The sequence below is a fragment of the Panthera uncia genome (genome assembly GCF_023721935.1).
Source record: "Panthera uncia isolate 11264 chromosome D3 unlocalized genomic scaffold, Puncia_PCG_1.0 HiC_scaffold_8, whole genome shotgun sequence".
Taxonomy (NCBI): Eukaryota; Metazoa; Chordata; class Mammalia; order Carnivora; family Felidae; genus Panthera; species Panthera uncia.
This window is the reverse complement of record NW_026057586.1, coordinates 61,580,256-61,607,670: the sequence shown is the minus strand read 5'-3', so window position 1 is coordinate 61,607,670 and position 27,415 is coordinate 61,580,256. Positions and strand designations below refer to the sequence as shown.

Here is a 27,415-nt window from a genome sequence, read left to right as displayed (position 1 = left end):
TAATTTAAACATTCAAAACCATATGCTGTCAAGCTTCCCTAACATTCATCATTTTTTCTTGGTGTTCTAAGAAACAATCTGTAATCAGGTATGCATTTAATATATTACTTTTCAAAGCTTACCGTAAACTTTGATCACAAAACTGAAATTCGGTGGAAAAATTGATTTTTGGAACAGTAAAAACTCCAGTCGAATGACCTCAAAATGGTAACAGCAAACGGAGATACTTTCATAAAAACAGCTGTCCTCCAAACGACTGCCTTGAAAAGGACCTCATGTTTTACTAAACAGACTCTGAAATTAAGAGACATCAAAAGTATAGGGATATTAAACACTGTCTCCTTTCATGTTTTTTTTTTCTTCATACAGAAATCAGATCAAGGAATGTAGGAAAGGTACTGGGAGTAAATGTGAACGCGGCCTAGCAGAAACCAAAACAAAATGTGAAAAATCGGGTGACACTGGCGGACACCTCTACATTTACTTAACAACATTACTTCGTGGGTCAGTCTTGGATGAAAAGGAGAAACAGAGTCGCCGGTCACGACACACACGAAGCAAACACCTCCAGTCAAGGGCACTTTCCAACAAGAAACTCCAGAGCAAAGCGCATTGGTCCCTGGAAGTCACCATGTGGAAGGTGGGGAACACAAAGATGTGATCCCCAAAATCAAAACCCGTTTCTTTCAAGGCAAATCTCTCGGAGGTGCCCAATTAAACTCACTGAGCAGAATTCGGCGTGGCGGCGGGGCTGAATGCAAAGGGGCCGACGGAACATGACCGCCGGGCTCCAGCCAGCGCCCCGTAGTCCCGGGCCCGGAGCCTGAGCCCCGCGCCCTACCCCGGCCCAACCGACACTGCCCTATCAGTTCGGCAACCAAAATGCCTGCCGAAGGTGGATTCACCTGCCCCCTGCCAAACCACAGTCAAGACACAGTGGACCCCTCCTCACCAAGCCCGCGACTCCAGGGTCGGGAGCCGAGAGTTGGCCGGAAAGGTCCAGAGGGAGGGGACGTCCCGGTGGCACTGCAAATGCGCCTGCGCATATCCCCCGCACCCGAGGCCGCCCGGACTGGCCGTACAGCGCGCCCTCAGGTTTACGTCCGTTCGCGGCACGAGCCACGGGGCGGGGACTCAGAGCCGGCCTTGGATTGGACGGCGAGAAGGGACGGGGCGAGCAAGAGGCCGGTGATTGGGCGAGTACAACTAGTCCCTGAATTTGAAGCGAGGATGCCGCGCGCCGCAGGTCCGGAGGAGTGGAGTGTTGCGAAAGGCTCACCGCCCCGCGAAAGTCCTTCCCGCTATAGCTGAAGCGAAAGCAACGCGATGAAAGTCTTGGCCAACTTGGAGGGAAAAAAAAGCTTACCGTATGGAGTCTGGGACCCCAAAACACCATCACCTTACACTCAAAGCAGTATTTCTGGTGAACAAATTAGCTAATACTATCTTGAGTTCAGTACTGTTGTCACTTTTGGTCTTTACAAGATCAGATGCAGATCTTTTCTATCACTGCTTGGCAGACGCTGAAATGTGTCGTGATTTGCCTTATGTTATACACTGCAATAAAGCTTCATTACGAAATCATGTCTCAGGATCCAAGCTTCACGATAGTTCGCTACATCTAATCGCCTCTTTGTGACGGAGTAAGGATGGTCCGGGGTGGAAAGAGGGGAGATAAAATTCCTCCCTAATTCCCACGTTTTCCTGTTCTCCTTAGGGCCACACTGACTTCTGCTTAGCCCAATGCTTTAACTACTACTTTACTGAACCCATAGAGATAATTCGATTTCATGCCTTTCACTTTCCTTTACCTCAAAATTTCTTCCATAGTCTGAGAAAGAGTCCTGCTTTTCCAAAGCTAACTCTTTAACTTCATTCATGCAACAGTTACTGAATGTTTAAGATGCACCGGCACACTTGGGAGTAGAGAATGAAAAACACAAAATTGAGTTTAACAATCCTTACTCCTAATTTTAGCCTGTTGGGGAATGACATGTTTCTTTGATCACTTTACTTTTCTACGTCCTTTAAAATACTGCTCAACTAACATTCCCGTATACCTTCTCTACTGGTTCTTTTCTACCTTTAGAAATCTGCCCCTCTCCACCCAAAACCAAAACCAACTCACCTGTTGCTGGATTGTTTCATCACCTTAAGACCATTCTGTCTCTCCCACCTTTAAACTGCCTCCACTTTCACACCTTAATGTCATTTATCCCATACTTATTTTATCAGAACTAGCCTCCTGTCAAACTCAATTGATGTCTCTGCAATTCTCCTGGCATTTTTCTTGAAACCTTCAAGCCTTGGCATTTGCAAACTGTAATTACTACTCCTATTCTACCCTTGTCCACACTCAATGAACAAAGATAAGTGGAGGAAATTTTCTGAATCCTGAAAAATAAACCTATTAGCTTTAGAGCTGAAAGGATGCTACTTGAGTGTGTAATGAGCCATCCTTGTTTCACAAAGTAGCTGAACTGTCTACACCATGATCACATAACTGGAGGTGAACTGCTGGAATATATGTCTATTCATTTACCCTACACCCCTTGTACCCAGCTCCATAAATGTCCTTTTCCTCCATAAAAATCAAGCGATCAAGCTCTCCCAACACCCAGCAACCTAGTGGGACTCTAGTGACAAGGATCTATAATCCAAAGTATCTGCAAGCAAGAGAGAGAACACAGACTTATGCCAGATAACCTAAATCTCAATCCTAGCTCTCACTTCCTAGCTGTGCAGCCTTGGGCAAATAGCTCTAATCTGCCTATTTCTTCACCTGTAAAATGGGGATAATTAGAGCACTTCCCTCAGAGGTTTGTTCTAAGGATTAATAAATTCACATAAAGTATCTAGAAGAGCACTGGCACATGGAAGCACTCAAAAAACATTAGTGTTAGCCAAACTTACTTGCCAACTGAAAAGGAGGCATAAAACTCCCAGTAAATTTCAAATCTTCTTAGACATTGGGTAGAGCTTGCAGAAGTCCCGGGCTAGAGATGAATGCCTCCCAGGGAATGAGACGTGATATCTACCCAGTTAAGAAAAGGCAGTCATCTCCCATAGATCCCCTTTACCAACTGCTTTAAGTGGCAAACCTCAGCCACGGATATCTGAAGCCGCCTACAATGTTACCACAAAGTTTGATTCTAGATTAATCTCCCACCAGCTCCCCCAAATAAACCTTACATCAGACTAATATCCTGTTGCCCGAACACAGCCCTGTCATCTTTCATCTCTGGGCCATCACCTTGGAAATCCAACCCTCCTCTGCTTCAACTACCCCATCTGTTGAAATCCCACATTGCTTCCAAACCTGGCCAGCTCAAATAAATCACTTTGTGTTTCAACATTTATAATGAAACTGAATCCTCACTACCTTCTGTAAATTCTGTAAATACCTTCTCTATTTTTTACATACCCCAGTGTTTTATAGCACAGTCTCTTGCACACAGAAGATGTTCAATATTCACTAAATTGGATAATCTCACTTCATTATCCCATTCTAACCCTAAGCACCTCTACAATGATTAAAATCTCAAAGGTGTCGATTATTAATTCTGAGCTAGATTCAGTCTTAAGTGAGACCCCTTGCTTTGAACCTAAACAAGCCAACAAGTCTAAAACAAGTCCTTTAACAGAAGACCTCTGAGATTTGGAAAAGACTTTTCTTCATACGTTGGAATGCTAAAATGCTAACTTGACAGACAAAAGATTTTAATGATTAGTCACAAGGAAGTTCAAATGTTCCTTAAGTTAAAATTAATCTCTTATCAGTTCTTTATCCTTTGCAGGTTAAGAAGCATCAAATGTATGAGGCTACTCATAGGAAAGATGCCTTTGAAAATTAGGTTATAAATTATACGATTTTAACAATTATATATGTGATTGAGACACATATGAAATACTTTTCAAATTACATCCTTCTCAAGTCCTAAAGAGACTTAAATACTTGGTAATTCTTGAGAAAACTGAACAAAAGAAACATTACTAGTTCTATAGTTTTAATCATTTTACCATAATTATTGTCAAGTACTTTCTGATTTCAAATTTTAAAAGCATTAAAATAAGGTGCAATTACAGCAAAGGAAACAACCAACAAAACTAAAAGGCAACCAACAGAATGGGAAAAGATATTTGCAAATGACATATCGGACAAAGGGCTAGTATCCAAAATCTATAAAGAGCTCACCAAACTCCACACCCGAATAACAAATAACCCAGTGAAGAAATGGGCAGAAAACATGAATAGACACTTCTCCAAAGAAGACATCCGGATGGCCAACAGGCACATGAAAAGATGCTCAACGTCGCTCCTTATCGGGGAAATACAAATCAAAACCACACTCAGATATCACCTCACACCAGTCAGAGTGGCCAAAATGAACAAATCAGGAGACTATAGATGCTGGAGAGGATGTGGAGAAACGGGAACCCTCTTGCACTGTTGGTGGGAATGCAAATTGGTGCAGCCACTCTGGAAAACAGTGTGGAGATTCCTCAGAAAATTAAAAATAGACCTACCCTATGACCCAGCAATAGCACTGCTAGGAATTTACCCAAGGGATACAGGAGTACTGATGCATAGGGGCACTTGTACCCCAATGTTTATAGCAGCACTCTCAACAATAGCCAAATTATGGAAAGAGCCTAAATGTCCATCAACTGATGAATGGATAAAGAAATTGTGGTTTATATACACAATGGAGTACTACATGGTGATGAGAAAGAACGAAATATGGCCCTATGTAGCAATGTGGATGGAACTGGAGAGTGTGATGCTAGGTGAAATAAGCCATACAGAGAAAGACAGATACCATATGTTTTCACTCTTATGTGGATCCTGAGAAACTTAACAGAAACCCATGGGGGAGGGGAAGGAAAAAAGAAAAAAAAAAGAGGTTAGAGTGGGAGAGAGCCAAAGCATAAGAGACTCTTAAAAACTGAGAACAAACTGAGGGTTGATGGGGGGTGGGAGGGAGGGGAGGGTGGGTGATGGCTATTGAGGAGGGCACCTTTTGGGATGAGCACTGGGTGTTGTATGGAAACCAATTTGACAATAAATTTCATATATTGAAAAAAAATAATAAAAAAAATAAAATAATGTGCAATTAGATTGGAAGTCAACATCCGTCAGTTGTAGGTGTTAGTCTACATACTAACGTCCTACCTTTTTAAATAAATGTCATGCTTACCTCCAATTTTTTGATTGTTTGGATTTTTTTTTCAACATTGTATAAGGAGATATAAGCTTTACCGTCTAACAAATAGAATATAGTTGACCCTTAAACAACTCAGGGGTTAGATGGTGCCAATGTGCCCACAGTCAAAAATCTGACTCTAACCTTGGACTACTTAATAGCCTACTGTTGACTAGAAGCTTTACCAGTAACATAAGCAGTCAATTACCACCTATTTTGTATGTTATACATGTAAAGTAAGCTAGAGAAAAAAAATGCTATTAAGAAAATCATAAGAAAGAGAAACTACATTTATAGTACCATGCTGCATTTACTGAAAAAAATCTATGTATAAGTGGATGAGTGCAGTTCAAACCCATGTTGTTCAAGGGCCAGCTGTTCATTCTGTTTTCATAAGGCAACAGATTCATATCTTTTAAAATATATTTTATTAAATAATCTACTTGGAGAATAATTACAAAAGCTTTAAACAGTAATTCCAAGTAGTAAAAGGCAATTTCCTTTCAAAAAAAAAACCAGAGTCCATTATTATGTTTTGCTGCTTTATACACAGGAATGATTTATTTTACAAACTAGTCAGATCCAACATTAGACTGTAAATTTTAAAACATTTCTTAATATGTCTCAAAGGCAAAGTGAACTCTATGATATGCTTTCACATTAACCAGAATGACAAACCATAAGAAAATTAACACCATAACAGTTCAAGATAAAACGAATAGGCACTTTGAAAGTGAAATCAGCTACTGTAAATCTCATAGTTCACGTTACTTGTACTTATCGCATTTCATCAAAGGTTATCAACCAGTGAGGCAAATGTTCCTTTGATGCAGAAGCACAAACACATTTAGGTTCCAAACACTGTGTTCTGGTTGTAATACATGCAAGACGGACCCTAACTTAGAAAAATCTTCTGAAAGAAAATGAAGAAAAACAAAAAGCAGCCAGGAATGAAAGCATTTACAAGCACTTGAATAAGGCCTTTAAGTGTTAAATCAGTGTTTTAAACCCCTTCATTCTCAGGTAAGGGATTAAGAGGCCGAGAGAGAGATCGTCTGCGAGGGTGAGGATACTGGAGGTTGGCAGTGTCAGCATCGCAAGAGTGCTCTACCAGAGGAGGAGGAGGAGGAGGAAGGAGCTGGGCATAACTGGACCATCTCGATCCAGCCCGTGGGGAATCCAGAGGGGGAAAGAAATACCTGAAACAATGAAGACAGGAACAAAACACCAAAACAAAACAAAAACAACAGAAAAAAAAAAAAAAAAAAGAAAAAAAAACAGAAGAAAAAGAGAAAAGTAGTAAATACAAAGAGAACCAAAGAGGAGAAAACACATGCTGGAAAAAAAAAGCTTTAGTATATTCATGCCAAAACTAACAGAACATAATCGCAAAAATCAAGACCCTTACTCAAATCAAGCTTGCTTAAGCAAGTATAGAAACTTGAAAGAAAGAAATACAATCTGTTAAACTTAAAATGTTAAAAAAAAATTATCAGTATGAATGTTACAAAAAAAGACATTTTATAATTTAAAACATTTTCTAATCTTTCAGAAACATATTTGATGCGATCCTGGAAATTTACAAATCTAATAAGCTTTTTATTTTAAGCAATGCTTCGTTTGTAGTAGCAGCAGGCACATGTTTTGTAGTGCATACAGGACACTGAGAACCAATCCAAATATACTTTCACAAAGTATGGCCAGCTATTGCAATATACTTCTGAAGAAATACAATCTTTGAAAACACTTAGCTGCTTTTCTGCAAAAACTTTAAATAGTACAAAATTTTGATAAGTAAAAGAGCTCAAAGAATATGTCCTATTGTTATTCTTTTGCCATTTTATAACTTACCCGTAATACTTAAGCACATTAGCAAACAAAGACTTAGAGCTTTGTCATCAAGGTCAAAGTTCTAAAGAATATGAACTAAATGAAGCAGCCAACTAAATTAAAATCCTGAGGCTTGGAATGTGGAGGTTAATGTGCATGCACAATTTCAGCAAATTTTTAACTGCTCCTCTTATAGTATGTTTCCAAATTTTGACTTGAAGGAAAACTTAAGCCATGGAATTACACCATAAAAAATATACAAGCACATATTAGAAACATTTAGCTCTTTAGTGAATATGAATTGAAAACTTACAAAGATGTTTTCATTTTACTACCATATTATAAATGAAGCAATACCATATGTTTAATTTGGCCACAAACTGTACAGTCAAATTACTTTCATTTCACTACTACTTCTCTCACTCCTTTACTAATATTTTTTAAATATTACAAAGAAATGACAGAGTTGTATTAAATAATATCACGTATAAGCCAATTCTACAAAAGGTAATAAACAGATTAGCACTCAAAACAATCTTTATGAAAAATATTTATTCAATCTTCAAATTAAAATTATAAAAATTCATCATTTTCGCTGTTTTAGAAAACAAAAGAAATAAGCCTATATTCTCCAAATGGAATAAAGTGGTATTTTCCCTCCTCCCAACTACTTACAAGGATAGTAACAATCCTTTTAATTTTAAACCCATGTTAGTTTCGGGAACATTTCAAAAAATTGTTTTGGTGACAATGTCTCAACAAAAAGCCTCTCCATTTATATTTCAAAAGTTTCAAATAGTGTCAATAAACTGGCTAGTACAAAAAAAAATGATATACACGGTATTTTTAAAGGCCTTTTGGATTGCGTTTAGTAGTAAGCAGGCTGCTGGTGTATCTTGGGAGAGGTCAAACGGCGCTGGGGAAGGGGAAAAGGAGCTCGCTTTCCATTCCTGTGTGCATGCAACAAGCAGCAAAACAGCAAAGTTACTCCAGTTAGCTGGTACTCAGCTGTGCTTTCTGTTAAAGGACATAATACAAATGGAGAAGGGAAAATGCATCACAGATCTAACACACACGGTTATTGGCACAATAAGAATACAGATCAAAACTTCAAAGCTCTTTACAAAAGAATATACACAGTACAGGCAGCAACCAAAAATCAGATTTTTTTTTTTTAATTAACAGTAGTATCCTTTGTTTCATGAAATCATTTTTATAATCTGATCTCTTCTGTGGTAACCTGAAATTGTTTACATGCAAATACTTAAATCTCAAAATCGAACAGGACTTTTTAAATAAAAATTTAACATTATAAAAATAGTTGAAGAAATTTTAAATAGAATTCTAAGATGACAACAGAATAACCACAGGACAGTTTGTTAATAAGGACCATGCTTTGAAGTTTCCTGAATCGTATTCCAAATTATTCACAAAGGCATATTAAAATAAGCTGATCTTAAAAATTCACATATTTGAAATCTGAATATGAAAACAAAGGATGACTCTTCAGATCACATTGTTTGTCAAGATAAACAAGAATCTAAAATATATTAAAAATTCTAAAAATCAAGAAATCACAATTTACCATTTTCTCTTACAATCTCCATTAAAGGTTTAAACACACCCACACACACACCCAACACCCACAAAACACATTTAACTCACTCTCATCTACAAAGGCTTAATGTATTTTATTGAAAATTTCAGCTTGACCTAATTCAAAGGCTACACTACTACCACTAACATACTAATGCTCATCTAGGACTAAAATCCTCAGCATTATCCCAGATTTGCTCTTCATCTTACTTGAGAAGCAAAGTAAAATCTTTAAGTTATAAACATTTCTGATGGACCACTAAATTTCAGAATATAATTTAGTTTGTTTAATGGCTTAACAATCTACCTAATAAATATTATGACTATGTAAGCTAAATACAGAGCTAACAAAGTGAATTTTTTCTAGTATTATAATTGTGTATGAATTTCTTTATTCAATCTTAAAAATCCATGAAATTACACACCTTTAGTCTGGCTATCAGAATGATTTTAAAAAGGAGATAATTTCTAGTTTTCCCACAAAAACAGCCTACCTGCCAGAAGAAGATCCATTTAATGAATTTTGAAGATTTGGGATATTTGAACCTAGGGAAGGATTTGAGTTTCCCTGCTGAGAATTCCCAGTGACAGGGCTCCCATTACCTTTCAAAATACCAGTACACTTCCAATTGTCCATATAATTAGCTGAAAGGAAAATGGTCAAATACATTAACATGGCTAATAGCTTTGTTCAAGGACACAAATCTGTGTTCAAATTCTTAAACTACAATGAAAAAAACAAAAGAGGACTACATATCTCTCAAGATAAATGTTAAAGACATCTTTTAAATGAAATACGTATCTCAATTTTACCAATTATTTTTTAAAGTTTTAGAAAAATTACTAATTTAAAAAACAAAGTTTCTACCATTTCCTTTCCTTACAAGACAAATATTAACAGAGACAATTCTCTAAGCTACCACATTAACTTTAATATCAAAATAAATTTTTCATTTCATGATAATGAATTTCGATTACTTGTATATGTAGGGTTATGGAGCTGTCTTCTTGGTTATGCAAGTGTAAGTCATGTGGGTACTTAATGTCCTCAGAGACGGACCCCTTTGGGGTTTGAGTAGCTAACCCAACATGGCCTAATTCTTCTAATACAAAATAGGTCACTGGAGACCCTTAGCCCAGGAAACCCAAGTTAGGGAGCCTGCTGGAGTGAAGCTGGATGGTCCTGACTAAAGACCAGGGGCAAGAAAGAGAAGCAAAGCCCTTGACAGCAAATGATACTGAGGAAAAGGGAGGTCTGGGCCAGTTCTGCCACAGCCTAAAACTGACCATGGGAGACTCAGCCAAATTGCATTTTGAGAAACAGTAACTACTCAGGGTACATGAGCTAAGCTATAGGTTATATGGGACGCCACTGACTAGAGTGGGACAAGGACCAAGGACACCACCACCCAGTAGATAAACGTCCATGGAAAAATGTAGACCATGCTACAGCAACCACAGCTAGCATCGAGTTACTAGACTGAATTCTCACTCAGCATGCCATTTACAAGAAACTTTCAGAATCAGTGGCCAGAAGATTCTTCAACTTTTGAGAGTTGCAGAGAAGAGGTGGAGATGATACTGGATTTTCTCCTATTAAGGGCTGGTTAGCTAGAGCAATTATTTAATAAGAGATGTCTATACCTCTATCCTGTGTTTGTAGAGCAGTCACACAAGTTACACACATAGCAAACGGTACCTTTTGGAGATACTGCATATTCTGTTACAATTACTTTTAGTTTTAAAAGGAGATCCACATGGAAACTTAAAACACAATTCAAGTGTCATTAACTGCCATGAACTAGGTAAACTGATAGAGGTTCAAAATAACACAAATATAAGACATTAATTTGAAAATAACTGTAGAAAGATCATTTTTTCCAAAATATTTCCGAGTTTACATTTCTAAATGAAAATTCTTAAGTAGCAACATAGAGCAACAATCCTTTCATTAAAACCTTACCTTTCCATAATCTTACACAGCCATCATCTCCTGAAGATGCTAACACTGTTCCTGTTATATTCCAACTCACTCGCCAGACCTGGGAATTATGATTATCAAACTGAGCCACTATATGGATTTCAAATTTTGTTGGTCCACCAGAGGAGGTAAGTTCTTTCCTATTAATAAAAAGATTTTCCTGAGAAATGCTGAGAAAAGATTTTACACACATGGTTCTAAATAAAAAAAATACATACACTTACCATATTATTTTATAATTATGTTCATATCTAAAACTACCACGTTCCCTCCCATACTCCCCCACCTTAACTCATTGAGAGCTGGGCCATGTCACTTTCATTTGATTCTCCAGCACCTGGCATGATCCTACCACATAAAAATTATTCAGTGATTATTTCATGGAAGAAAGGAACAACAAAAGAGGCTTTATTCACCCAAACACAGTTGAGGAATAAAATACATAACAATTAATTTTAAAAGGAAAGCAGTAGGAAGGGAAGAATAGAAGGGGAGAAGGAAGAAAAAAAGGAACTGAAATTCACAATTCCAAAATTAAAGCCTGAATACATTATTCACAAGAATTTCTGAGCTAATTTAATTGTCCCTAAGTTACCTGACACCTCGCATTTGTTCAAACATTTACACAGTACCAATTATATTCAGAGGATCCAATTCATCGTAGTAGCCTAAATAAAATGCAATTAAGAAAATATAAATCTCCTATCTTTATTCAATTCCCCATCCCCAAAACTCATATATTTATAGATAAAATGTTCATTAAAGAATCCATTCTTCAGATCACAGTTGCCTCTTCATTCTCTTCCACAAATGAAAATAATCATGAGTTAAGACCATTTTTAAATCAGTAATTGCTTCAAAACCTCACCTCACAGGCTTTAATGTAAAAATTCTCACATCTTTGGTTGCTATGGCTAGAATGTGGAAAGACCTTCCCAAGTTTGGAGCAAAGGCAATATCATGGACAGGATCTGTGACTGTCATGAGGGTTTCAGCTTTTGCATATTTCCTAATAAAAAAATAATTTATGTTAAAATTTTCAGAAATTAAAATTTTTAAAAATCCACGTTTTTTACATTGTTCACAATGAAACAGTGTTTACCTCTGCAGTATATATATATAGTATGACCAAGGCCTAACCCCCAGAAACTGAATGTGACCTAATTTAGAAAAAGGGTCTTTGTGTATACAACTAAGGATCTCAGGACAAGATCATCCTGGACCATCCTTATAAAAGACAGAAAAGGAGATACAGAGAAGAAAGCCATGTGAAAACAGGGAGAGATTGGAATTATGCAGCCAGACACCAAGGACCTCCTGAAGCCACTAGAAGCCTTAAGAAACAAGGAAGAATTGTGGAAGCAGCATGGTGCTGACCACACCTTGACTTTAGATTTCTGGCCTCCAGAACTGTGAGAATAAATTGTTTTGTTTGTAGTGATTTGTTATGGCAGCCCTGGAAAATTAATATAAAGCCCCCAGGTTTTGTTCTTTGATTTTGTAAGTTTAGCTTAGAACAGTTTAACAAAACTTTAATTAGAATGAGATGCTGGGGCACCTGGGTGGCTCAGTCAGTTAAGTTGCTGACTCTTAATCTCAGCTCAGGTCATGATCTCGCAGTTCGTGAGACTGAGCCCCACGTTGGGCTCTGCACTGATAATGAGGAGCCTGCTTAGGATTATTTCTCCTCTCTCTCTGCCCCTCCCCTGCTTGCCCACGTTCTCTCTCTCTCAAAATAAATAAACTTAAAAAAAAAATGAGATGCTGATTTATTAGCCATTAATATCTATTTTCAAGAAAAGGGTAATTGAATTTCCTAAGTATTTGAGTATAAATTGGAAAATGAATTTGATAACAGGAGGAACTGAGTTCTTCTAATGGTAATAAAGGGCACTATACTGAAATCTGTTTCATCCTTACAATTCTATTTCTACATGTGCAAACGGAGAAGATAATGAAGGAGACAACAGATAAGAATTTTCTATTGTTTTTCTCCATTGTAAGTTCAATATCAGGGACAGAAATGAAGCACAGAACCCTGTATGTAACAGAGGGAGTTAGAGAGAGGTACCTCTCTTACCTTTTCACTACCCTCCTCTAATATACTGGTGTTCCCAACAAATCTATGCTTGGCCTTCTTTTCATGCCAACATTTTCCCCAAATGTCTCCAAGCTAGCACATGCCTCAAGGCTCCTTGACCTCGTCTTCCCCTACATGATCATCCTGAGTAATCTAATCCACACCCTTGCTGCTTCTACTGTCTGATCCTAGACAAGTCATTTTACTTTGTTGATCTGTTTCTTCATTCGTAAAATGGTGATAATATAAAAGCTACCTACCCTCCTCATAAGGTGATTGTTAGAATTCAAATTTTATAATGTATGTGAAAATTCCATATAACCTGTATAAATATAGGCACTTGTACTATTATCTAGACTAGGTCTGTCTTAATATTTTCATTCACCAATAGAAATAAATATATCCAATACTGGTAAATTCGACAAATGTTTTCTATTTGTTACTACTATTACTATTACTACTACTATCACTTATAGAAAGCTCAGTTAGGTATTCATAATTGGATGCTACATACTCCACTATCACATAGCCTCTACATAACATGTTCAATCTGTATAACAACCTTTGAACAACTCTTACTTCAAAGAAACAGACAAGGACCATCCCCAAAATGGCTGATCTTAAAAGGTCTGGTAACTTCCTAAATCAATCCCACATACACTCACACACAGACACAGTTACCTTCCCAATGCCACTTCCTGGCCATTCTAGATGCAGAAAATGCCTGGCACTTGCTGTCTACTCCCTTGCAGCTAAAGCACAGTGAGCGACCCAATTCTGGTCAGTGGGACCCAATGAAAAAGCTTGCTAAGGTACTTCGAGAAAACTTTTTCTTCTCTCCCTCATACAAAAAGATACATAAAAGCCAATGCCCTTCTTTGTATCTGCATGTGAAACCTGGAAATGCTCTTGTGATCCTAAGAGGGAGCTGTCACCAACACACTAAGGATGACTAAGGAAAATACCAAAAACTCTGATGTCATCACTGCACCAAGTGAGCCACTTAACCCCGGAACTGTTCCACTGCCAGGCTCCTTGTTACAGGGCAAATACAGGGAATCCAGCCCCTAATCTAGATTTATTCTGCTAAGAGACTTATACACAACTTTGGATTATCTTTATCACTGAATTCTTTTAAGTTTTAGGTACTTTCTATCTGCCCTGTATATTCTTTCAGAATTAACTTGCAAGTTATTTATCCCTTTACTCAAATATTATTTATGAAGTAGTTTCATTCTCCTACGTTTTAGAAATGGTCCCACATTCAAAGTTTTAGATTTATGCCTCCAAATTCATTCTGTTCAGCTAAGGTTGAAAGAAATCACTTTAACAGTATTAACTCTTCATAAAGCCTCTTTAACAAGTGCTAGTGATGTGGTTCATAGCTTTAATAGCTTACAAGGCTATAAAGCCTCAAAAAGTTCTAAAGGAAGGTTCCTATATTCTAGAACTGTGCTGGCCAATACTCCAGTCACTAGCCACATGTGCCTATTTTAATTTAAATTAATAAAAATGAACAAATGCAGTTCTTCAGCTATAGTAGCCACATTCAAGCTTCAACAGTGGCATGTGGCTGGTGGCCACTGCATTAGCTAGCACAAGTACGGGGCATTTGCATCAGTGCAGCAAGTTCTACTGGACAGCACTGTTGTAAACAGTCTCTCTGAAGAAATCAAGAATCTGGGAAGTAGAGGGCTGGAGTAAGAACCCCTCAAAACTCCTAGTAACATTCTGAAATGCAGAGCCCACAGGAATTAAAATATACTGGTCCCCCTACTAGCCACAGTCTCGCTTTCCACGGTTTGTTACCCACAATCAAATTTACATCCAGAAGATGATGCCCCTGATTTACCGTCAGAAGGTCAGCATGCCTACATCACTCACATAGGCATTTTATCTCATCTCATCACATACACATTTTATCGTCTCTCATGGTCACAGGAAGTGAATACAGCACAAAAAGATATTTTAAGAGAGAGGCTGCAATCACATAACTTTTATTACAGTGTATTGTTATAATTCTTCTATTTTATCATTAGCTATTGTTAATCTAATACTCTAACTTATAAACTTTATCGTAAGTATGTATGTATAGAAAAAAAACACAGATGACACAGAATTTGGTACTATTAGAGATTTTAGGCAGCTACTAGGGGTCTTAGAATGTATCCCCTATGGATAAGGGGGACAACTGTAGTTCTTTCTTCTCTTCCACTTCTGGCCCTACCCAGTATCTGACTCTTAGACCCATGTGCTTGTTACCTAGCACATGTGAAGCCTACCTGATCAACTGATGGGTGCTCTTTTCTCCTACAAGATCTGAGAACACCTCTGACACACAGCTTACAGCTCTCAGAAGTACTGCAGGTATCTCAACATGACCCAAAATAGACTTTACTTCACATGCTGCTATACTCTACCCAAATGTGTCCTGTTTCCAGATGTCCTTATTTTAAGAAATTACATACCACCCATTGAATTATTAAGCCAGAACCTTGAAAATCATCTCAACAGATCCCCCTTTCTTCACCTTCTAAATCTAGTCATCAGATTCTATTGATACCATTTCTTAAATTATTCTCACTGTCCACTTCTCTCCATCCCCATTTGTCACTACTCTATGCCAAAGCCACTATAATCTCCCACCTAGACTGTTATAACAGCACCCAATCACTGAATCCACTCATGTTGCCCTCTAAAATACTTTTCACACCTATGGAAGAGTTTAACTACCATCCAACCCTATTATTCCCCAACTTAAAACTCTTTCAATGGCTTCATATCACCCATAAAATCTAAACACAAAACACTAGGTCGTGCAGATATAAGCCTTGCATATTTCTCACACACTCCCTTTTGCCTATTACATTTCAACTACAATAAAAATATACTGGTTTTCTCTTGTTCATGTACCTTATCACATGTAGTTTTCTCCATTTAGAATGTTTTCCCCTCTTTAACACTTTACTTTTCACTCATCCTGTAAGTTTTGTCTGGAGTGAACCTTCCTGGCCCCCTCTCCCAAGGTGTAGTAAGCCCTTAACATCCTGATTCTCCCAGTTGATAAAATTCATCACCATTTTTTACTCTTTTTGTTTCTCTGCAAGATAGTACATATTATGAAATCAGTCACCTTTTCCTCTATACCATTCAATTTTATATTATGGTAGCCTGGCACAGAACTTGGCATAGCCTATGAAATTAGTAAATATGTAATGAATGATGCATAATTCAGTGAATAAAGAAATAACATTTTAAAAAATCAAAGTGCAATTAAGAACAATAATTAAGACCAAATAGTACTAACCTGGTGTTTTCATTATATTCAAAAATCTGAACCTTGGCCATTGCATTTGGACTACTGTCATCACTTCCTACAGCTATCATGGGGGAATGAGCACGAGAGCTAGAAATGAAGAGTAAAAACTATTTTACATAAGTTAATATACATCTAATTCAAAGAATTAGAAAAACCTGGCATCAAGTAGCTCTACAACCCACATGTAAGCATGCCACTACTGTGACTAGATCCCCACCATGTATCTGACACAGTCACACCTTGGGAGGGTGTGTCCTTGAGAATGCTCAAGGTGGGGACAGATAATACCATCCTCTTGCCCCTCTTGCTGACAGAAAAAGTAGCTCTTTTCCCAAAAGAAAAGGTTTCAAGCATTCAGTAGATAAAAAAAAAAAAAAAAAAAAAAGCCAAAAAAACAAACAAAAAATTTTTTTTAAAAAGGCGACAGCCAAGAGGTCTTAGAATTTTTCTTCCTGAAAGATTTGGTCATTCACTATGGAATAAAAAGCAACCCTACAGTGACCAATTCATGACAAAAAGATTTTAAGTGCTTTGTACAAAAAGAAGAAACCCTGGGGACTCCTAGATGGCTCAGTAGGCTCAAGTCATGACCTCAAGGTTTGTGGGATAGAGCCCCGCACGGGCCCTTTCTCTCAAAATAAATAAACTTAAAAATAAATAAATAAATAAATAAATAAATAAATAAGAAATCCTGATAAAAGGAGAAAAAGTAGAAAAAGACCACACCTCAAGAAAGCATGCTACCCACATGTCATTCTCTTCTCTAGATTCATTTTTAAAAAGGCAAGAGAAGTAATAAGATAATGAACTCTAGTGAAATAAACTCCAGGTTACATTATTTTCTTCATTTCTATACCTAATTACCTCAATATTGATTTCCTTTGCCTCCCTCACCCAAATTAAGTAATATCTCTGTGAACATTACCCCTTGTTTAACATCTGACCTTGACACTGTCATCTGCCAACTTCATAAAGGTGAAAACAGAATGTGGCAATTAAAAAAAAAGTAGATTGATCACCTACATCTCCTTCCCCTCCCTCCTAAGATTCCATGGAAATGATGAAAGAATAACACCATCATAATAGTCCTAGATATCAATGTGCCATCAGAAATCAAGAAATTTAAAGGAATTCCAGGAAGACAGGAAGCAGAAAGAAAGAAGACATGCAAGGGGGACAAGAAAAGAGCTCTATCAGTATCAGTAAGGAAGAAATTCCACAAACTCCAGCCTCCTCAATACATGCAAAGAACAGGAATGAGTAAGGGGACAATCATGAAATGATTCATTTAAAGAACTGCAATCAGAAGACCCCTTAGCTGGCAGCCAACTGGGCTCTAGCTAAAGAGAGTCTGAGGAAGGATAAGTGAGATGATCAAAACTTAACAGGAAAGAGACCCTGAAATAAAACAGCACTCCAAAACTGGCAGGGAGAGGAACAGAAGGAACAAAACACATTAAGGTGCTCCATCCCAAAAGTCAAGTCCTCCTGACTTTGGTATTTGGGGTACCCCAGCCTGTTTTCCTCAGTTCCCTTGGCCTATACTCCCTACAAGGAAATCCTGCCAACACACTCCACCTAAGATGAAACTCAGCCAACCCCTAGGTAAGAGAGTGACCTACTAAGAAAACAGAGCACCTAGCAGAAGAAAAATACCAATACCTGTTTTCTCTACTAGGCATAATAGTCTCTTGTTCATAACTACAAATAGATAAGCAAAGACTAACACACAAGGAAAACAAAAAGCATGAAAATAAAGACAAAGATATACAAATGGATCTTTGAGAAAGTAGATATAGCTGATTCTCATTATTTGCAGGTTCTTTATTTATAAACTGGCCTACTTACTAATATTTGTTTGTAACCCCCCCCCCCAAATTCAATATTTGGGACTTTTGTGGTCACCCATAAACATGCCTAGAGCAGCTCTGCAAAAAATTTGAGTCATTTGACCCACGCAGTCCATACTGAGACCGAACAAGATAAGGTTCTGCCTCCTTATTTCAGCTCTCATGCTGAAAACAAGTGTTGCCTTCTATTCACCACCATGCTTTTCATATTTTTGTGCTTTGTGTTGGTGATTTCACTACTTAAAATGGCCCCCATGGGTAGTACTGAAGTGCAGTCTAGTTTCTATGCTTAGCAAGAAGACTATACAATGTGCCTCATGGAGAAAATACTGTGTTAGATAAGCTTTGTTAAGGCCTGAGTTTTTTTTTTAACGTTTATTTATTTTTGAGACAGAGAGAGACAGAACATGAACAGGGGAGGGGCAGAGAGAGAGAGGGAGACACAGAATCTGAAACAGGCTCCAGGCTCTGAGCAGTCAGCACAGAGCCCGATGCGGGGCTCGAACTCACGGGCCGCGAGATCATGACCTGAGCCGAAGTCGGACGCTTAACCGACCAAGCCACCCAGGCGCCCCAAGGCCTGAGTTTTAATGCTGTTGGCGGACTTCAATGTTAACAAACCAGCAACATATGCTTAAAAAGGTATCTTTGAACACAAACACTCATAAAACAAGGTTAAGTATTTATTACTTGACAAAAATGTGATCAAAGGCTCATGGGAAACCAATCCTATATCTCTCAAAGGAGTGAAAGACACACTTGTCCCCTTAACTGCCTCCATTTGGACCTCAGTCTGTACTTTCTGATTTTTTTTTTTCCAACTTATCTCTTAACTCAGGCAAAAGACCCAGCCTGAAAAGCATCGTATAATGAGAACCAAAACTATCCCCTCAGGCAGTAACAGCTGCCCTGCTACAGCAAGACCAAAGTGAATGACCTCAACACAGTGACTAACCTGACCTTTACTGAACAGCTAAACATACCCAATGACCTTTATCCCATATTTTCTTTATATAAACCTGAAGTATTTTCAGCATTTTGGAGACAGCCTTTGTGACACTAGTCCACTGTCTTCCCGGTGTGGGCCTCACTAATATAAATTACTCTGTTGTTCCATCACCACTCATTTCTCTGCCTCTGGATTTACTAGCAGCCAGTGGCTGAACCTGTTCCATTTGAGAACCCTAAATTTATTATTATTTATAATGAAATAAAATTCAGAACTTCCTACCGTCAAAAGTCATCACAGTGTCAAAATGACAAACCACAAACTAGGAGAATACACATGCAACAGTGCTCTGGTTACAGGAGCAACGGTTCGGTTCATTCAGTGTTCACTGAGCTTTACAGAACATAACTATTGCAAATAAGGAGACCTACTGTAATTCAAGAAAGAAACACAAATTTTAATTACAACCCTCAAAGAAATATCATATCCATGTAACAAAAACTGACTGGATACCCAGAGAACTAGCAGGAGATCTTGATGACAGAGTAGTAAATCTCCAAACCATTTTAAAGAAATGGGAGAGTAAATCCAAGAATATTCAAAGATGAGTTCCGTAAAGGCAGAACAGAGACAACATAAGAAAATTATCAAAGAATCGTAGGAAATTTTTTAAAAATCATAAGAAATTTCCAATTCGACAAGAATCTTCATTTTGAAAGGCAGCACTAAATGGCAAGCAGGATGAATCAAAAAAGACCAACACCTAATAGTATATGTCTGGGTTTACTTCAAAATAATCCAGTTTTTTATTGGGAGAAGAGGGACAGTGGGAAGTCATATACAGATGAAAAAAAGACTAGCTTTGAGTTATTGCAGCTGGGTGATGAATACGTGAAGGGTCTGCCCATTGTATTATCATTTTTGGTAGATATGAAAATTTGCCTAATAAAAACTGTAAAAAAATACCTAGAAACATCCTGGATACATTTTAGAATTCTGCTACCTCAAATCACACAATGCAATTCCAGGAGGTATAATGACCTAAATGTGAAAAGCAAAACCAAAATCCATTCAGAATACACTTGAAAACCTTAAGGTGGTGACAAATCCCTCAAGTAAAACACAAAAAGCACTAGAACAATAAAGGAAAGACTGATACACGTGGTTACATTAAAACTCAGAACTCTCTAGGGGCTTCTGGGTGGCTCAGTCAGTTAAATGTTCAACTCCTGATGTCGGCTCAAGTCATGATCTCATGGTCATTGAGACAAAGCACTACATCAGGCTACATGCTGAGCGCAGAGCCTGATTAAGATTCTCTTTCTCTCCCTCTGCTCCTCTCTCCCATTCACGCTCTCTCTCAAAAGAAAGAAGCCTCAAAAATTTATAATAATACAATAAAATTCAGAACTTCCTACCATCAAAAGTCATCACAGTGTCAAAATGACAAACCACAAACTAGGAGAATACACATGCAACAGAGCTCAAAGTAGTTAAGACAAAAATCCTGAAAACTTCCAGAAAGAACAGGCTACCTACAAAAGAACCAGCATTAGACTGACCTCAGACTTCTCATTAACACTTAAATTAAAAAGATTCTCAAGGACACTATCTTCGAAATTCTTACATTTTGAACTTAGAACTCTAAAATTAGCCAAACTACAATTAACCATGGGGTAAAATTAAGACGTTTTCTGGTATGTCAGAATTCAAAGAAGTTTGCCATCCATCCGTATGAAAAAAAATATACTTTAAGAGGTGTATCAGTCACCAAAATAAAAAAAAAAAATCTAAAGACAACATGTGATATGAAAATTGTGACAGCCAAGTATAACCCAGAAGACTCAAGAAAGAAAACAGAGCATCCATCAGAAGTTAACACCACAAGCTGCTGCAGCCACTCTGGAAAACAGTATGGAGGTTCCTCAAAAAACTAAAAATAGAACTACCCTACAACCCAGCAATTGCACTACTAGGCATTTATCCACAGGACACAGGGGAGCTGTTTCGAAGGGACATATGCACCCCCATGTTTATAGCAGCACTATCAACAATAGCCAAAGTATGGAAAGAGCCTAAATGTCCATCGATGGATGAATGGATAAAGAAGATGTGGGATATATATACAATGGAGTATTACTCGGCAATCAAAACAAATGAAATCTTACCATTTGCAACTACGTGGATGGAACTGGAGGGTATTATGCTAAGTGAAATTAGAGAAAGACAAAAATCATATGACTTCACTCATATGAGGACTTTAAGAGACAAAACAGATGAACATAAGGAAAGGGAAACAAAAATAATATAAAAACAGGGAGGGGGACAAAACAGGAAAGACTCATAAATATGGAGAACAAACTGAGGGTTACCGGAGGGTTTGTGGAAGGGGGGATGGGCTAAATAGGTAAGGGGCACTTAAGGAATCTACTCCTGAGATCACTGTTGCACTATATGCTAATTTGGATGTAAATTTTTAAAAATAAAAAGTAAAATCAGAAAAAAAAAAACAAAAGTTAACACCAGATATTCTGCATGAACAATAATTTTCAAGAAAAAGATTAGATTTGCATCTATAACGAATATTTACAGTCTAATAATGTAAATTTGGCTGTTACTTAACTTTTAGAATCAACTTGTGGTGAAAGACAAATACTTATGTTGGGGTGCCTGGGTGGCTCTGTCAGTTAAGCGTCCGACTTCAGCTCAGGTCATGATCTCAACAGTTCGTGAGTTCAAGCCCTGAGTAGGGCTCTGTGCCAACAGCATAGAGCCTGGAGCCCACTTCTGTGTTCTCTCCCTCTGTCTCTGCACCCCATGGCCCCCCCACCCGCCCTTGCTCATGCTCTCTCTCAAAAATAAATAAACATTAAAAAAAAATTATTTTTAAATATTTGTGTATGTATTAAATTTTTACAGAATGTAAATATAAATGTACATTTTACCAGTTTTATAAGCAACGTAACAAAATAGAAAGGTGAATGGGAGGTAGAAACAAAATAAGCTAATTTCCTTTTTAAAAAAATGTGAGTCCATATACAATCTAAAAATTGATAAATCGCTCAGTAGAAAAATGGATATATATCATTGGAAATTATGATAATTACAAACATAATTAAAAAACCATCAACATTTCCACAAATAAGATCTCTATCGGGGCACCTGGCTGGCTCAGTCTGTGGAACATGTGACTCTTGGTCTCAGGGTTGTTAAGTTTGAGCCCCACACTAGCTGTAGAAAAATAAAATCTTAAAAGAACAAAAAGGTTATCAGGGGCACCTGGATGGCTCAGTCAGTTAAGCATCCAACTTCAGCTCAGGTCGTGATCTCACAGCTCATGAATTCAAGACCCGAGTAGGGCTCTCTGCTGACAGCTCAGAGCCTGGAGCCTGCTTCAGATTCTGTATCTCCCTCTCTCTCTGCCCCATTCCCGCTCACACTCTGTCTCTCTCTCTCAAAAATAAAACATTAAAAAAAAAAAAAAAAAAAGATCTCTCTCTAGTCATACCTTGAGAAGTGGAAAGCTTTATAAATGTGCTAAATGATAAATTCATCTTTCATACAGTGACTATAAATACTGTATAAAGCTAACATAGCAGAATCAAAGGCATAAGTAAATCATTTAAAAATATAATAGCAACTGGGGCACCTGGCTGGCTCAGTTGGTTGAGCAAGCAGCTCTTGATCTCAGGATTGGGGGTTTGAGCCTCATGTTGAGTGTAGAGATTACTTAAAAACAAAATCCTTTAAAAAATTTTAAAATTAAAAAAAATATAATAGCAACTATCAGAATTAAAATCTAAAATAAGAACTATTAGGGGCACGTAGCTCAGTCAGTAGGGCATCCGACTCTTGACCTCAGAGTTGGGAGTTCAAGCCCCACGCTGAGCATGGGACCTACTTAATAAATAAATAAATAAAATCAGAACTATTAGCATTTTTAGAGGGTAGAGGAACTTTTTACCTTTCATTTTATACTCCTCTGTATTATTTGAAATTTTTTCTTTACCAAGTGATTCGTTTTTCAATTTTTAAAAATAGTTTAATTAAAACCAACTATGATCTAGTCAGAGTCATGCTCTATACAGCAATTAAAAAAATAATGTAGGACTGGGGTGCCTGGGCGACTCAGTCTGTTAAGTGTCAGATTTTGGCTCAGGTCATGATCTCACAATTCACGAGTTCGAGCCCTACATCAGGCTCTGTGCTGACAGCTCAGAGCCTGGAGTGTGCTTCTGATTCCATGTCTCCCTCTCTCTCTGCTCCTACCCCATTCATGCTCTGTCTTTCTCTAGCTCACTCTCTCAAAAATAAAAAGTGAATAAACATTTAAAAAATTAATAAATAAATAAGGTAGGATTAATTATACTAATACATGGGAAAACAGACACAATGTATTTGTAAATGAAAAAGGCAAATTTCAAGTAACCAGAATGTATGTCTATATGTATCTGTGTGTTTTGGATCTACCTTTACATGATATGTGCATACTGGCATATATTTGTATGTTTATACACACATTAAATATTTCTGTGTATTTACATGGGAAAAGCCAGAAGGTACACACCAAAATATTTACAATGGTTGGCTTCTTATGTGGAATAAAAATAGGGGACAAGAGACATGAAGGGTGCAGGGTAGATTAGGGAGAATTTTTATTCTACACAATTTTTTTTTTAATAATAAACATAACTACTTAAGAAAAACATTTTAAGGAAATTAAGCCATCAAATGCTTAGTTTAAAAATTATGAAATTTGTTTTACTAGGATTACATTATCAGGTTTTCTGTGTAAGCTTACCTTGAAGGGTTCCAAGAAATACAACTACAGCTTAGCTTACATGAAATCTCATGCTGCAGAGACCACTGGCTGAGATTCATAACATCTGGTGCCTCATATATTCTTACTATACCATCTGCCGAACAGGTTGCTAACATAAGACCCATATGCTTAGGAGCAAATTTCACATCGGTAACGGATGTTCTGCTATCCACTAGAGTTGTCCTCTTAACCTGAAAAAAAAAAATTATTTATATACAAAATAAAGGATCGTACAGTGGAAAGAACATAGACTCTGAAATCACACTATTTTACTAGGTATGTAACCCTTGAAAAAGTTATTTAAAAATCACTTAGGCCTCAATTTCCTCCACAGCAAAATACCACATACACAGCCAGCAGTAAGAGTGACCTATAATTAATTATTGCCAGGGTGCCTGTGTGGCTCAGCCAGTTAAGTATCCAACTTCAACTCAGGTCATGATTTCACAGTTCGTGAGTCTGAGCCCCGCATCAGACTCTGTGGTGACAACTCAAAGCCTGGAGCCTGCTTCAAATTCTGTGTTTCCCTCTCTTTCTGCCCCTCCCCCATTCACGCTCTGTCTCTCTCTCTTTCTCTCTCAAAAATAAATAAACGTTAAAAAAAATTGGGGGGGGGATGCCTAGGTGACTCAGTCAGTAAGCGTCTGACTTCAGCTCAGGTCATGATCTCACGGTTCATGGGTTCAAGACCTACCCTGGGCTTTGTCTTAACAGCCCAGGGCCTGGAGTCTGCCTTGGATGCTGTGTCTCCCTCTCTCTCTGCCCCTTCCCCACTCACACCCTCTCTCTCTGTCTCTCAAAAATAAACATTAAAAAAAAAAAATTAAAACAAAATTTTTTTAATGTATAAAAAAAAATTTAATTATTCCCTTTAAGGTAGAAAAAAGTTGACCTTAGAAAGTCTAACTTTATTAAAAGTAGGTACTCTCTCTTAAGCAGACCAGTCACTGAACCAGAAAATGTCCAAATTTTCACATAGGTAGCTTTGTCTCACCAAGTATGCTGCAAGCAGTAAATTAAATGAATTAAGATTTTTTAACAGTAAGATGGAAGACCTGCAACTTCCATCTTTCAAGCATAAATGCCAGTTAGCCCTGTGTGGATCACCACTATCCACTTTTAAAAGAAGGCATTTATTAGAGACCAAGGGAATGGTACAAAGCTGGCATTGTGATAATTACAGAATTCCAATATGGTATGTACAAGCTACTTTCTAACATCTAGATTTCTGACAGACAATATCAACAAAATGGAGAAATCAGCACTTTAGTGTCTATGGTTACTAAAATACATTTTAAGGAGTCTCAATATTAAAAGAATATCACATAAACCCCAAAGATTGTATCTTTGCAAACTCTTGTATACAAACACCACTGAATAACCAATACCAATACAACCGCTGAAATAGTGAATGATCAATGACTAAATACAATTTACACTTGTATTACAATTTGTTTAACTAAATACAAATGAGTATACAGATATCCCCTGCTCTTCAAAGGTTTGTGTTATGCCACTTTGCTTTTGCAAAAGACCTAATTAGTACCTTTTCTCGCTAACCAAAAGAAATCTGAAGAGCATTTTTGCTTTTGCAAAAAGTGAAAACAGCTTTCAACATCTGTTTTGCAAGCCACTACTTGAAGCACCCTCAGCTTCAACAATAGCACCACCACCAGCTCCTTCCTTGGGAACTACACAGTATCTCACCATCAAACTGACATAGCTTTGAACTGTCTTTGAGCATCTGTGCTTTATCTCAATTTATGTTATGCATCCATTAGCAAAGTGTATCCTAAGGTATCAGAAAAGCCTAAGAGAAGTTATTTTTTGGTTCTGGGAATGCTCAAAATTTTTTCCATGTAAGTTAGCGGTAACTGCTTCTCCACTTTATGCCATTTCAGCTTAGAAAAGTTCTCTTAAGAATGCTCTACTTTCATATAACAGGGGAAACCTATATCTTTAACTAAGTTCAAGTAAAAACCCTATGCTACTACTTACTCCTCAAGCCAACCCACCACAGATACTGACCCATCTCAGACTGACTGCTAGAAAAATCCCTAGTATAAATTTCTCTTCTCTCCTCCCCTTAAACAGTTGTTTGCCTTAGGGAGGGCCTAGGCCAAACATAAGACCAGCCCCTCCTAACATTAAAAAAAAAATTGTAGGGGCGGGGCGCCTGGGTGGCTCAGTCAGTTAAGCATCAGACTCTCAGCTCAAGTCATGATCTCACGGTTCATGAGTTCGAGCCCTACATCCGGCTACATGCTGACAGTGAGGATCCTGCTTGGGATTCTCTCTCTCACTCTCTCTCCCCCTCCCTCACTCCCACTCTCTGTCTCTCAAAATAAACTTCAAAACAAATTTTAAAACAGGACACCTGAGTGTCTCAGTCAGTTTTGTGTCTGACTTCGGTTCAGGTCATGATCTCAGAGTTTATGGGTTTAGAGCCCCACATGGGGCTCTGTGCTTACAGCTCAGTGCCTGGAGCCTGCTTCAGATTCTGTGTCTCTCTCTCTTTCTGCCCTTCCCTGCTCATGCTCTGTCTCTCTCTCTCTCAAAAATAAATAAAACATTCAAAAAAAATTTTTTTAATGAAAAAAAAAAACTGTAGGGGCACCTGGCTGGCTCAGTTGGTAGAGTGTGTGACTCTTAATCTTGGGGTCATGAGTTCAAGCGCCACATTGGGTATAGAAATTACTTAAATAAATAAATTTTTTCAAAAAATTTATAGCATGCAAGCTACAAATCTAGAGTAACTAGAAGACTATGGTATTGCCATTAAGGAAACCCATACAGCAATGGGACAGAATAGAGTCCAGAAATAAACCCTCTATATATGGTCAATTGAGTTTCAATGAGGATGCCAAGACCACTCAAATGGGAAAGGGTGTGGTGTCTCTCCTGATCAGATGGGGGCCCCTAAATGTGGCGCAACCCTAAAGGGTGGAAGCTGGAGGCAAGGGCAGTGAAAGGATTCACCTGAGGCAGAACAAAGGAGATAGAAGTTTATCGAATAGAACACAAGGGAGTTAGGGAGAGGAGAGCAAAGCACAGGCTGTCTGCTATGAGGCAGCAGGTGGGGGCTGCATTTAAAGGAGGAAGGTAAAGGAGGTATGGGGACATATGGAACTTTCCCTTTTTTGGTAACTGTGCCTGGTTGTAAGTGGCCCATTGGTTAGTTAGGGCCTATGAACACTTTGAGGTAGGCTGCCTAATGGGCCTGTTTATATTCACCCAGGGGGTTACTGTGGGCCCTTCTGCCTTGCTTTTTACGATCCATTGCGTAAGCCTGTTGTCTAAAAGAGGCCACTACAAAGGGCAATGGGGCAGTCATTCCAATAAAAGATACTGGGAAAACTGGATATTAACATATAAAAGAATGAAGTTGGGGGAGCCTGGAAAGCTCAGTTGGTATAGCATGTGACTCTTGATCTCAGGGTCATGAGTTTGAGCCCCTCGTTGGGGGTAGAGATTACTTTAAAAAAGAAGGGCGGGGGGGGGGGGGGGGGGGGGCGGAGAGAATGAATGAAGTTGTACCCTTACCTTACACCATATACAAAACTTAAGTAAAAATGAACAAAAGAACTAAATGTAAGAGCTAAAAATTATAATTCTCTTAATATAAAACTTTGGGGAAAGTCTTTATGACATTGGACTTGACAATGATTTCTTGAATATGACACAAGAAACAAAAACACAGCAAACAAAAGAAAAAAATTAACTGGACTTCATTCTGTACATCAAAGGTGACTGTCGAGAGAGAGAAGGCAACTCACAGAATGGG

At 37.9% G+C, this 27,415-nt stretch overlaps 2 protein-coding genes across 10 annotated transcripts in view; both read right to left on the bottom strand.

The window, feature by feature from the left end:
* Nucleotides 1–1,028, bottom strand: part of CEP192 (centrosomal protein 192) — a 132,750-nt gene extending 131,722 nt beyond the window's left edge. For 5 of the 7 annotated variants that reach the window (XR_007455460.1, XM_049620480.1, XM_049620482.1 and 2 more), the window contains exon 1: nt 123–930. The gene's annotated coding sequence lies outside the window, so the exon portion shown is untranslated. Of the gene's footprint in view, nt 1–122; nt 932–952 lie in introns of those variants that run through there. The other 2 variants (XM_049620481.1, XM_049620485.1) reach the window with 2 other exon arrangements.
* Nucleotides 1,029–5,615: 4,587 nt separating this feature from the next.
* The window catches only part of SEH1L (SEH1 like nucleoporin), a 32,948-nt gene continuing 11,148 nt past the window's right edge, over nt 5,616–27,415 (bottom strand). For 2 of the 3 annotated variants that reach the window (XM_049620494.1, XM_049620493.1), the window contains 6 exons: nt 23,611–23,822; nt 15,999–16,097; nt 11,480–11,620; nt 10,594–10,751; nt 9,125–9,275; nt 7,257–8,051 (listed from right to left, as the gene is read on the bottom strand). In XM_049620494.1, coding sequence (XP_049476451.1) covers nt 8,039–8,051; nt 9,125–9,275; nt 10,594–10,751; nt 11,480–11,620; nt 15,999–16,097; nt 23,611–23,822 — 774 coding nt within the window. In that variant the 3' untranslated portion in view covers nt 7,257–8,038. Of the gene's footprint in view, nt 6,404–7,256; nt 8,052–9,124; nt 9,276–10,593; nt 10,752–11,479; nt 11,621–15,998; nt 16,098–23,610; nt 23,823–27,415 lie in introns of those variants that run through there. The other variant, XM_049620495.1, reaches the window with a different exon arrangement.